Here is a 12,047-nt window from a genome sequence, read left to right on the forward strand (position 1 = left end):
ATAAATCTTAAAAAAAAAAAAAAAAAAAAAAGATAGAAGCAGGCATTCTGTTAAAGCAGGTTAAGCTTCTGCTTGGGGTGCCTCCATTTCACTTGGGAAAGCACTGGTTAGAATCCTGCCTCTGCTTCTGATCCAGCTTCCTCCAATCGCACCTGGGAGGCAGCAAATTATGGCCCAAGTACTTGGGTTCCTTCCATCCACATGGGATACCCAGATGGAGTTCCTGGCTCCTGTCGTTATCCTAGCCCAGCCCTAGCTGTTCCAGGCATTTGGGCAATGAACCAATAGATAGCAGACCTTTCTGTTTCTCTCTCCCTCTCAGACTCCCTGTTTCTGTCATTCTTTCATATAAGTAAATAAAACTTTTTATTTATTTACTTTTTAATGAATTTTTTAAAGATTTATTTTATTTATTTGAAAGAGTTACAGAGAGAAGTAGAGACAGAGAGAGAGGTCTTCCATCCGCTGGTTCACACCCCAGATGGCCGCAATGGTTGGAGCTGGGCCGATCCAAAGCCGGGAGCCAGGAGCTTCTTCTGGGTCTCCCATGTGGGCGCAGGGGCCCAAGGACTTGGGCCATCTTCTGCTGCTTTCCCAGGCCATAGCAGAGAGCTGGATCGGAAGAAGAGCAGCCAGGACTCAGACCAGCGCCCATATGGGATGCTGGCACTTCAGGTCAGAGCTTTAACCTGCTGCGCCACAGTGCTGGCCCCAGTAAGCACAACTGTTTTAAAAAAGCTCATAGAAGTAGGAAAATACAGGGTAGGCCTTTGATGCAGCAATTACGACATTGCTTGGGGTGTTTGCATCCCATATTGGAGAACTTGATTTGAGTCTCAACTCTGCTTACAATTCTGGCTCCCTGCTAACTGCACATCCTGGCAGACAGCAGATGATGGTACAAGTACTTGAGTCCTTGCCACCCACACAGAAGACCTGGATGGAGCTCTGGGCTCCTGGCTTCAGCCTGACCCAGCTCTGGCTGTGGTAAGGCATATGGGAAGTGAACCAGTAATGGAAAATCTCTGTTTCTGTCTCTTTGCCTCTCAAATAAAAGTGAAAATAAATAAATTTTTTTAACGATTATTTTATTTGAAAGTCAGTTACACAGAGAAGAGAGGCAGAGAGAGAGAGGTCTTCCATCTGATGCTTTACTCCCCAGATGGCCGCAATGGCCAGAGCTACGCTGATCCAAAGCCAGGAGCCAGGAGCTTCTTCCGGGTCTCCCACATGGGTGCAGGGGCCCAAGGACTTGGACCATCTTGTGCTGCTTGCCCAGGCCATAGCCCAGGCCATAGCAGAGAGCTGGATTGGAAGAGGAGCAGCTGGGACTAGAACTGGTACCCATATGGGATGCTAGCTCTTCACGCCAGAGCATTAACCCACTGTGCCATGGCGCTGGCCCCGAAAATAAATAATATTTTAAAAATAAATGATAGAAGGGGCTGGCATCATGGCATAGCGGGTTAAGCTACCACCTGCAGTGCTGGCACCCTGTGTGGGCACTGGTTTGAGTTCTGGCTGTTCCACTTCCAGTCCAGCTCTGTGCTAATGTGCCTGTGAAACAGCAGAAGATGTCCCAAGTACTTGGGCCTCTGCACCCACCTGGGAGACCCACATGGAGCTCCAGGTTCCTGGCTTCAGTCTGGCCCAATCCCTGCCATTGGGGCCATTTGAGTAGAGAACCAGCAGATGGAAGATTTTTTCTGTCTATCCCTTTTTCTGTAATTCTGCCTTTCAAGTAAATAAATGAAATGTTTTTAAAAAATAATTTCTGTAAAATCTGAGATAACATTAAATAGACTCCCTGAAAACTGAAAATAAGACTGAAAAGATAGAAAATTCAGGTAGCAATCCAGGAGGATTAACATCTGCATAGGAATTTCAAAAGAAAGATAAAATAATATTAAAATATTTTAGAAATAATAATACAAGAAAAATTTCCAGAATATATTTCCAAGGATGTTTCCAGGTTGAAGGATTTTCCCAAAGTACTCTATAAAATTAATGAGAAAATATTTGTAGAGATGCCATGATTATGGACACTAAACTTAATGTGCCTGGGAAAGCAGTGCAAGATGGCCCAAGTATTTGGGCTCCTGCCACACTCATGGATGACGTGGATAGTGTTCTAGGCTTTGGGCTGGCCCAGCTCCGGCCATTTCAGCCATTTGGGAATGAACCAGTGGATGGAAGATCTCTTTCTTTCTGTCTCTTTTTATTGGTCATTCAAGTAAATAAATCTTTTTAAAAATTTTTTATTTATTTTAAAGACAGAGTTACAGAGAGAGGTAGAGACAGAGAGAGGTCTTCCATCTGCTGGTTCACTCCCCAGATGGCTGCAACAGTTGGAGCTGTGCCGATCTGAAGCCAGGAGCCAGGAGCTTTTTCCAGGTCTCCCACGTGGGTGCAGGGGCCCAAGCACTTGGGGCATCTTCTGCTGCTTTCCCAGGCCATAGCAGAGAGCTGGATCGGAAAAGGAGCAGCTGGGACTAGAACCGGCGCCCATGTGGGATGCCGGCACTTCAGGCCAGAACTTTTAACTTGATGTGCCACAGCGCCGGCCCTCAAGTAAATAAATCTTAAAAATTAAATTTGTTTGAGAGATACAGAGACAGGAAGGAAAAATCCCTGACTCACTCCCTAAGTGCCTGCAACAGCTAAGGCTGGTCCAGGTCACAGTCAGGATCCTGGAATGCATTCTGGGTCTCCCATATGGTGTCAGGTACACAAGTAGTTGCACCATCACCTGCTGCCTTCCAGGGTGCTTATTAGCAGGAAATCAAAAACAGTGTCAGGACTGAAACCCAGGTTTTCCCAGAGGATGCAAATGTCCTGAGCAGCATCTTAACCACTTGGCTCAATGCTTTCTCCAATCTTTACATTCTCTTAACAGTGTCTTCCTTCATAATTTTTGTGAAATCTGTTCTTGTATGGTTTGTGCTTTATTATTTGACTTCTAAATCTATGCATGTGTATTACTGCTATTAAATGCAATTTTTTTAAAAAGGTCTCCCATGTGGGTAGCAGATACCCAAGCATTTGGTCCATTTTTCAATGCTCTTCCCAGGCCATTAGCAGGGAAGTGGAGCAGCTGGGCACGAACTTGCACCCATGTGGGATGCTGACATTGCAGGTAGAGGTTTTTACCTGCTCTGCCACACTGCCAGCCCCTAAATGCAATTTTTAACAAAGATGTATTTATTTATTTAAAAGTCACAGCTACAGAGAGAGATGGAAGAGATGGAGAGAGATCTTCCATTCACTGGTTCACTCCCTAGATGGCCACAAAGCCAAAGCTAGGAGCTTTATTGGGGTCTCCTTTTGGAGACACTTGGGCCATCTACTGCTTTTCCCAGGCCATTAGCAGAAAACTGCATCAGAAGTGGAGAAGCTGGGACACGAACTGGTGCCCCTATGGGATGCCGGCAGCACAGGTGGTGGCTTTACCTGCTACACCGCAATGCTGGCCTCTAAATGCAATTTTTAAAACCTGGAAACATGAGCTCTCACTTTAGAGACAGAAATATCTCTCCAAGTAGTAACAATACTCAGTTTTCAAAGTTTGAAACAAAAATATCATTAAAAATAAAAGTACTAGTTCTAATAGTTCTATCATTAATGTGCCAGGTATTAAGATATGTTAACAAATTTCAAGCTTGTTATTTTGGTAGGCTTATGTTTGCTTTTACTAATTTGCATTTGTACAAACCATGTCTTTTCTGCATTGAGTTTCTGTATTGTTCCTTTACACAGTGTAATAGACCCATTAAAATCATGTTGTGTTAAAATGTTATTATAGTCTGGTTTATTTTATGTCCTTAATTTGTACTAGTAGAACCAGGGATGGGATGGGGGAATCTCTAAATTTTTCATCATTTTTCTTTTGATTACAATACACTCTGAGTGTTAGTAGGCACATTTGAGATCATCTCATCATCTGCTGTTTACAGGTGAAGAAGCTGATGACAGAAGGTTTAGTAACCAGTTAGTGGCAGAGCAGAGGATTTATTTATTTATTTATTCATTCATTTATTTATTTGAAAGTCAGAGTTACACAGAAGAGAGAGAGAGAGAGAGAGAGGTCTTCCGTCCAATGGCCCACTCCCCAATTGGCTGCAATGGCCGGAGCTGCGCTGATCCGAAGACAGGAGCCAGGAGTCTCCCATGCAAGTGCAGGGGCCCAAGCACTTGGCCATCTTCCACTGCCTTCCTAGGCCACAGCAGAGATCTGGATCAGAAGAGGAGCAGCCAGGTCCAGAACCAGCACCTATATGGGATGCTGGCGCCTCAGGCCAGGGCGTTAACCTGCTGTACCACAGCGCCGCCCCGAATAAAGGCTTTTCATTCTGAGAGTCTTTGACTTAATTTTATACTGCAGTATGGCTGCCTTTTATTGTTAAACATGTATATTGAAAATGTTTTAGGGGCATAGAGGAACTCATGTTAGCTTAAAAAATGATTTAGGGGGGCTAGCATTATTGTATAGTGGGTTATGCCTGTGATGTTAGTAACAATATGCATGCCAGTTCAAGTCTCAGGTGCTTCATTCTGGTCTAGCTCCCTGTTAATGTGGCTGAGAAAGCAGCAGAACATGACCCAAATCCTTGGGTCCCTGCACCCACATAGGAGACCAGGAATGGAGTTCCTGGTTCCCAGCTTCAGCCTAGCCTCAGTCTGTTGTGGCCATCTGGGGAGTAAACCAGCAGGTGGAAGATTGATCTCTCTCTTTGTCTCTTCCTCTCTCTGTAGCTCTTTTAAATAAGATAAGTAAAATCTTTCAAAAAAAAAAAAAGATTTAGAAGTAGATAAAATAGGTTATCACTATTACCTATTAAAAGAGTTGTTTTGAATATATTTCTTTAATAGATTAAAGATTTTTTTTCCTTAGTTAGGAAAAATCTCAAATGGATTAAGATGTTGTTTATCTAATTTACTCTAAATCTAGATAGCAATAATCGGATATTATTATCTTAGTCCTCAAACGTTTGGGCCAAATTATAAGAGGCTGTAGTTAAATGCCAAGTTGGAAGTTGATTGTTTATAATGGCTTTGAGAAATAATAGCATGTTCTAGTGTCTAACGCTTTAAGATTTTATTTTATTGCAATAATTATGGAAAATATTTTTGATTGTACACTTTGGAGAATTCACTTAACAGAGACAATCATTCCGATGTTAATTATAAAACATGAAAACCCTTCAAACATTCTTTTAATTTTTTGTTTAATTCATTTATTTGAAAGGCAGAGTCACAGAGAGGCAGCGAGAGAGAAAAAGATGGGTCTTCCATCTGCTGGTTCACTCCCCAAATGGCTGCAATGCTGGAGCTAGGTTGATCCAAAGCCAGGAGCCGGGAGCTTCTCCCAGGTCTCCCTTGCTGATGCAGGGGCCCAAACACTTGGGCCATCTTCTCCTCCTTTCCCAGGCCATAGCAGAGAGCTGGATCGGAAGTGGAAACAGCCATGACTTGACTGATGCCCACATTAAATGCCGGCATTGTAGACCAGAGCATTAACCTGCTATGCCACAGCTCTGGCCCCTAATTTTTTTTATAATACATTATTAAAGTAGGTTGTCATTAAAATTCCTTTGACTACCTTCATGTACTTCAATTTAAATATAGGAACCAGAAAGAAATATTAGAATCAACAAGTGGAATAGTTTGATTCATTTTTTTCCTTTCCTCCAGGTCTTCTGGTGATGTTCTTGAGACATTCAATTTCTTAGAAAATGCTGATGACAGTGATGAGGAAGAGGAAAATGACATGATTGAAGGCATCCCAGAAGGAAAAGACAAACATCGGATGAATAAACACAAAGTACGAAGTTGATTTTATGTTATTAGCTGTGTACTCACATGTATTTGAATAATACATGGTTCTTTAATAGGGAATAGCTGAATCTTCTGTAATTAAAGAAGTTAACTGTTCTTTGTGGTTAGCACTTCAACTATTTTTAGTACCACATTACTTGTAGCACAGTTTACAAAGGATCTTGGCATGGATAGTATTGTTCATTTACCTGAAACATAATTAGGATTTATGAATTACATAAAAAAACTAATATTTTGGATCCAGATAATTTAAAAATGAATGTGAAAGTGGAATTATGTGAAAATATTGAGTCCCCTTTAAAATTTAAGGTAAAAATAATTATTGGTTTGTGTTTCCTTTACAGATAGGTAATGAAGGTTTAGCTGCTGACTTAACTGATGATCCTGATACTGAGGAAGCACTGAAAGAATTTGATTTTTTAGTCACTGCTGAAGATGGAGAGGGAGCTGGAGAAGCACGGAGTTCAGGGGATGGCACAGAATGGGGTAAGGTGATACAGAAATATGGGGGTGGGAATAAATAGAGTCCTGAACAACAGGTTATTAAATATTTTATGTGGAATGTGTGTATCTGAATGTATGGTGGCAAAGGGAGGTGATTGAATAAGGGTATTTTTCACCAGTTTATGTATATTTGGTAGCTAAACATTTATATATGGCTTTTTGTTGGTTTTCTTTTTGAAGTTCATCTTGATTTAATTGGAATACTTGGTTGGTTTAGCAAACCAATTCCTTTACCTTTAAGTTTTTTTTTTTTTTAAGTATGTATGTATTCAGTTTCAAACCTTCCCATTATTTAATTTGGTAATCTAGATATTAAGAAGACTTAAGGCTCAGCTTGCCCATCTTATGTTACTTTATTACTCGTTGAAAATAAAGCTACTAATCCTGAATAGCTTTGTATTGAACAAAATTTAATGAAGATATTAAATTTTATTGCATACAGTATTCAGTGTGCAAATGTTAGGTCTAAACTTTGAAAATTTACATGACACGAATAGTAATCCAGCTGTTACTAAAAGAGAAAACAATTCTTTCTGTACAGGGCTAAAAACCCCAGTATAAAGTAAAGTATAAGAAATGTTCTCAGGTAATAGCTGATGTCCAGTATGTTTTTCCAATTCAGTATGTTCATTCAATCATTGATTAATATTAACATGTTAACAAGTGTGTAGAACTCAAAGTGTGTTTACAGAACTTTTTTTTTTAATATTTATTTGAAAGACAGAGTTACAGAGTGAGGTAGAGACAGAGAGAGAGGTCTTCCATTCGATGGATCACTCCCCAAATGGCTGCAACGGCCGCAGCAGAGCCGATCCAAAATCAGGAGCCAGGAGCTTCTTCTGGGTTCCCACGTGGATGCAGGGCCCAAGACTTGGGCCATCTTTCACTGCTTTCCCAAGCCATAGCAGATCGGAAGAGGAGCAGCCAGGACTAGAACTGGCGCCTGTATGGGATGCCGGTGCTTCAGGCCAGAGCTTTAACCCTCTGTGCCACAGGGCTGGCACCTACAGAACTTTATAATACATCAAAAGTTTAATTTATTTCAACAAGATGAGTTATCACTAGATTTTTTGAAAACTACTTTATGGTGACAGGAAACCCATATGAAGCATAAAATTAAAAATCACCTGTAATGCTTCTATATAGAGAAAACTGTGACTAACATTTATATATAAGTATATGGATATTTAACTAATAAAGGATTTTATTATATTTTGACTTGTATAATCCATACTTTTCACTTAATATATGGTGGCTAACTTAATAATATATAGTTCTTATAACATTAAAAAATAACATTTATTCATTTGATAGGCAGAGAAAGCTCCTGTCACTGGTTCACTGGTTCAGTTCTCAAAGCAGCAGGGTTAGAGGGAAGGTGCAGAACTGGGAGCTGAGAACTCAGTCCAGGTCTCCCACTTGGGTGGCAGCAACTCAACTACTTGAACCATTGCTGTTTCCCAGGGTCTCTGTTAGCGGGAAGCTATAGTCAGGAGTCAGTGCTGGGAGATGAACTCAGGCACTCTAATGTGAGACATGGGCATATTGACTTCTGTCTTCTCTGCTAAACTAATTGCCCACCTCTATAACATCTTTTTTTAAATTAATTTATGTATTTCAAAGGCAAAGTTATAGAGAGAGCAAAGGAGAGACAGAGAGAGAGGTCTTCCATCCACTGGTTCACTCTCCAAATGGCCACAATGGCCACTGCTGGGCCAGGCCAAAGCCAGGAGCTTCTTCTGGGTCTCCCACGTGGGTACAGGGGCCCAAGCACTTGGGCCATCCTCTGCTGCTTTTCCCTGGTGCATTAGGATCAGAAGTGGAGCAGCCAGAATGCTAATTGGTGCCCATATGGGATGCTTGTAGGCCCTTGCTTAACCCCTGGTACCACAGTGCTGGCCCCTACAGCCTAATTTTTAATAATTAAATAACATTCTGTCAAGTTATGCTATGATTTTATTTAACCAAGTTCTGTTCATGCACATTGAGATTATTTCATTTGAAAAATGATCAAAATTTATTGCATATTGACACATGCTTATTTTCTCAGCTTCGGCTTGCTAGAAATTTTAGTCAAAGGATAAAAAATTCCAGGAATTTAGTTAGTAAGAAATGGCATTATTTTTCTAATAAAAATGTACCACATTATGTACAATGGATAGACTTTTGACTGTTTTAAAGTAAGACTTAATTAGTGAAAGACAACTGTCAATACTTCATTTAATTATTGTCAGTAGTTGAGAGTGACTAGTAAATGGAAGTAACTGACAAAAGCTTCTTGTTTCCATAGGAGAATGAAACAAAACATTAGCTTTAAAGCACTTTAATTTATTGAGAAAGAAAAGAACATTTTTAAGTACAAAATTGTTGAAGTAGTTTCTTACTGTAAGAAATGAAAACTGTCAGTATATCTATGCATTTCCTAAAGCTCATCATTTCTACTCTTACGTGTCATACCATTTTTTTTCCCAAAACAAAAAGGGTACGTCTAAAACACTGCTTTATATTTATGTATTTACTGAAAATTTGAATATATTTATGAATGGAAATATGGTAGTTTTCAGATTTAAATTGCTGAGTAAAGAACAGAATTTAAAACAAAAAAATGAAGTCTGGTCTTCGTGAAACATACACCTCCAGTACTTTTCTCACATTAGATAATCTTTTATTTTTTTTTCCCTAAACTAGTAATCTGCTAAGTTATTTCTGATTTTAAGTCTTTTTATCTTATGGAAACACTGCTTTTTAGAGAATTTTTAAATCCTTTTTTCTCTGTTCTCCACATTAGGTAGTTTGAGTTTAATTTTAGTAACTTTTAGTGTTTATATAATATTGGTATTTCTGATTCTCATGATTTTCTCATGGAGACTTGACCTTTTTAAGATGCTCACTTTTTTTCACCTACCCTTTGGAGTTCATCTTTGGAAATTTATGGGAGTATAAGATACCATTGGTAACTGAAATGTTTATATTTAAATATAGAGGATAGTGTTGAATATTTACTTAAAGTTAGTTACAGACTGATGCTGTAGTTCACAGGTTTGTATAATTCTTCTGCTTTGGCAGTCAGAATCACCTTAATAAATTCTATAGTTTTGTGGTTTTGAGTTGTTAGGGGTCAACATTTTTGTGCATGTTTGCTTTCTTTTAGACAAAAAAGTTCCCTTAATTGATTCAACCTCATTTCTTGGTATTTTTCCCCCTAGATTTTTTAAAAACAGGATAATATGTAGAAGATTATGCTGCCTCTTCCTTTTTGCTCTTATCTATTTCTTATAAGCAATATCAAATCAACTGTTACTTACCAGGCAAGTTTCAGGATGTTGTTTTTGCACATAATGCATTCACCAACCTATTCTATGCACTGCCTAAGTTTACCTTTGTTTTCTAGATTTGAGGTTATCTTGCAAGTAATGACTGTGTTTTTTTTCCTTGTGCTTATCCTTTCTTCATCCCCTTTACCTTTTCACTCCACTCTCTTTTGCTGCTTTAGTTGTTACTATTCACAGCATTATTCTCTCTTCAAAGGCCTTTTAAAAACTGGTTATAATCAAATTTTCTCTAATTTCCTGTGTATAGTTTGTATTACCTGATTTTTTTTTTTTTTTTGATTAGGGGGGGTGTCTGCAAAGTTTAAATAGTATTTACTCAAAATGTGTTTGTTTTTTTTGAGTATTTGGAAATAAGACTTGTTAATTTCATTAAGATGAATGCAAATTATTAATTTTTTGGATCACATTTTTCTTGGTATGTTCAATAAATTCACAGAATTCCTGATAGAGAACCATTTTTAGGATATTTCATGATTATAGTACATGAAAAGTGAATTTTCTCTTTAAATCAGTGTTTCAACTCTATTAGAAACATTAATTATAATTTTGAAGCTTTAACAGATAATGTTACATGAAAATTTTAGTCTTGGGTAGCCTACTTTCAGTAATTTGAGTTAGCCATTTAACTTAAAACTTTGGGTATAAATGTTCACATATTGACCACCTGTGATCATAGGCATACCCATCAGGAAAAAAGTGATGACAATTGCAGTAGGAAAGACTCGAGATACATTACAGTGAATATTGAATTTCTTTGTGCCGTTTAAATAGGATGTTTTTATTACATATAGCAATTTATAAGGATGAAAGGTCCTTTTAAAATGTTTATTTTATAGTTTAAATCAGGAAATTTATAGTACTTATGAACCAGAATATACTGAGTTATCCAAAGTTGAACAAGTGTGTCTCTATTAATAACTCACCATTTTTTCAGTTTTAACTGATTGACATGGGCTATATGTTTTGGTGTGATTTTTATTTAATAAGTTATTTAAACTTCAAGTTTTACATCTGTACCAGCATTAAACCTCCAACAATACGGCTGTTTTAAAACTAAATGAAGGAAGGAAGAACCCTCAGTAGTTAGAATAATTTTAAATGGCTTAATTATTTTTATACTACCTCTATTTAATGCTGTTTTTCCCCCATAGTTTACTAAGGATGAACTTTTTTCTAGGCACTTGATAAAATATAGAGTTACTATTCAACTAAAACTGCTGAAGTGTCATTTGCAGCACATGTCTGGCAGTGTATATTTTCACTTCTCTGTGCTTGATGCTGCTGTATTTTACTCCCCCCCCCCCCAAAAAAAAACCTCAAAAAATTCTCAAGTGGAATTTGAGTTTTGTTTTTGTTTGTTTGTTTTTGCTAATCTTAGTTATAGACCAATGGAAGAAGGTAATGAGATGTTGAAATATTGTTGGGGCAGAAGTGGGATTCTCTGAATGCCTTGTGTGAGATGTACTTTCGAACTATATGTATGTGTTATATTGGACTAGAATGCCTCTCCCTTAGTACAGTTATCTGTGCATGCAAAATGTGACAGAAGGTGCATGCATATTTTCATCAATGAAACAGCACTGACATTTCCAGCTTGCACTTATATGAGTAGCTCGCATGTAATTCATTCATTTGCTTTTATGATGCTGGCTGAATAATCTTTTATTAACATTTTTATAAAGATGCAGTTATTTATTTTTATATTAGATTTCTAATGTTGGTCCATTGAAAGACTAATAACCTTGAAATTTGTGATTCATCAAAATGGAGCACCATTTAACTGTCATTGTGTTAAATGTTTAGAAACTTTTAACATGGGCATTTAGAATTTGAGTTGTGAATACCAAAACTGAGACTGCACCTTTAAAGTATTTTTATATATGCTGTTAGAATATTTTTATTGTGATTATGTAAAGCTATTAAGTTTACTGCCAACAGCTTGCATTGCCAATTGCTGATTATTTTTCTTTTAATAATATGCTGCATGTAGATAAAGATGACCTCTCCCCAACTGCTGAGGTTTGGGATGTAGACCAGGGACTAATAAGTAAACTGAAGGAACAGTACAAGAAGGAACGAAAGGGGAAGAAAGGGGTGAAGAGTAAGTGCAGATTCTGACTCTTATAATTTCTGTATACTGATAATGAGAAAAATCTTCAATTTTGTGTTTTTGTCTAATTTTATTTTTTGTTTCATAAAGGGGGCAACTAACTAAACTGTCTTTTGTATTTGAAACGTATTTGAATATGACTTCTGATGCTATTGATCAAGTAAAAATCAATTTAAATATGTAGGCAAGAGTGAATTAAATAATTTTGAGGGCTTTTTTAAGCTTTAAGAAGTTTACCAAAATATAAAGAATATGATCTTAGAATA

The 12,047-nt window shown here is 37.8% G+C and overlaps 1 protein-coding gene across 3 annotated transcripts in view; it reads left to right on the forward strand.

Annotated features, from left to right (window-relative positions):
* Positions 1 to 12,047, forward strand: part of STRN3 (striatin 3) — a 111,694-nt gene that overhangs the window by 60,384 nt on the left and 39,263 nt on the right. For 2 of the 3 annotated variants that reach the window (XR_007910212.2, XM_008269473.4), the window contains exons 6-8: positions 5,692 to 5,821; positions 6,180 to 6,321; positions 11,662 to 11,772. Coding sequence is in view for 2 of the 3 variants with exons in the window: in XM_008269473.4 (XP_008267695.2) it covers positions 5,692 to 5,821; positions 6,180 to 6,321; positions 11,662 to 11,772 (383 nt within the window). In the remaining variant the exon portion in view is untranslated. The remainder of the gene's footprint in view (positions 1 to 5,691; positions 5,822 to 6,179; positions 6,322 to 11,661; positions 11,773 to 12,047) is intronic. The other variant, XM_008269474.4, reaches the window with a different exon arrangement.

This window comes from Oryctolagus cuniculus, chromosome 12 (assembly GCF_964237555.1).
Source record: "Oryctolagus cuniculus chromosome 12, mOryCun1.1, whole genome shotgun sequence".
NCBI classification, from domain to species: Eukaryota; Metazoa; Chordata; class Mammalia; order Lagomorpha; family Leporidae; genus Oryctolagus; species Oryctolagus cuniculus.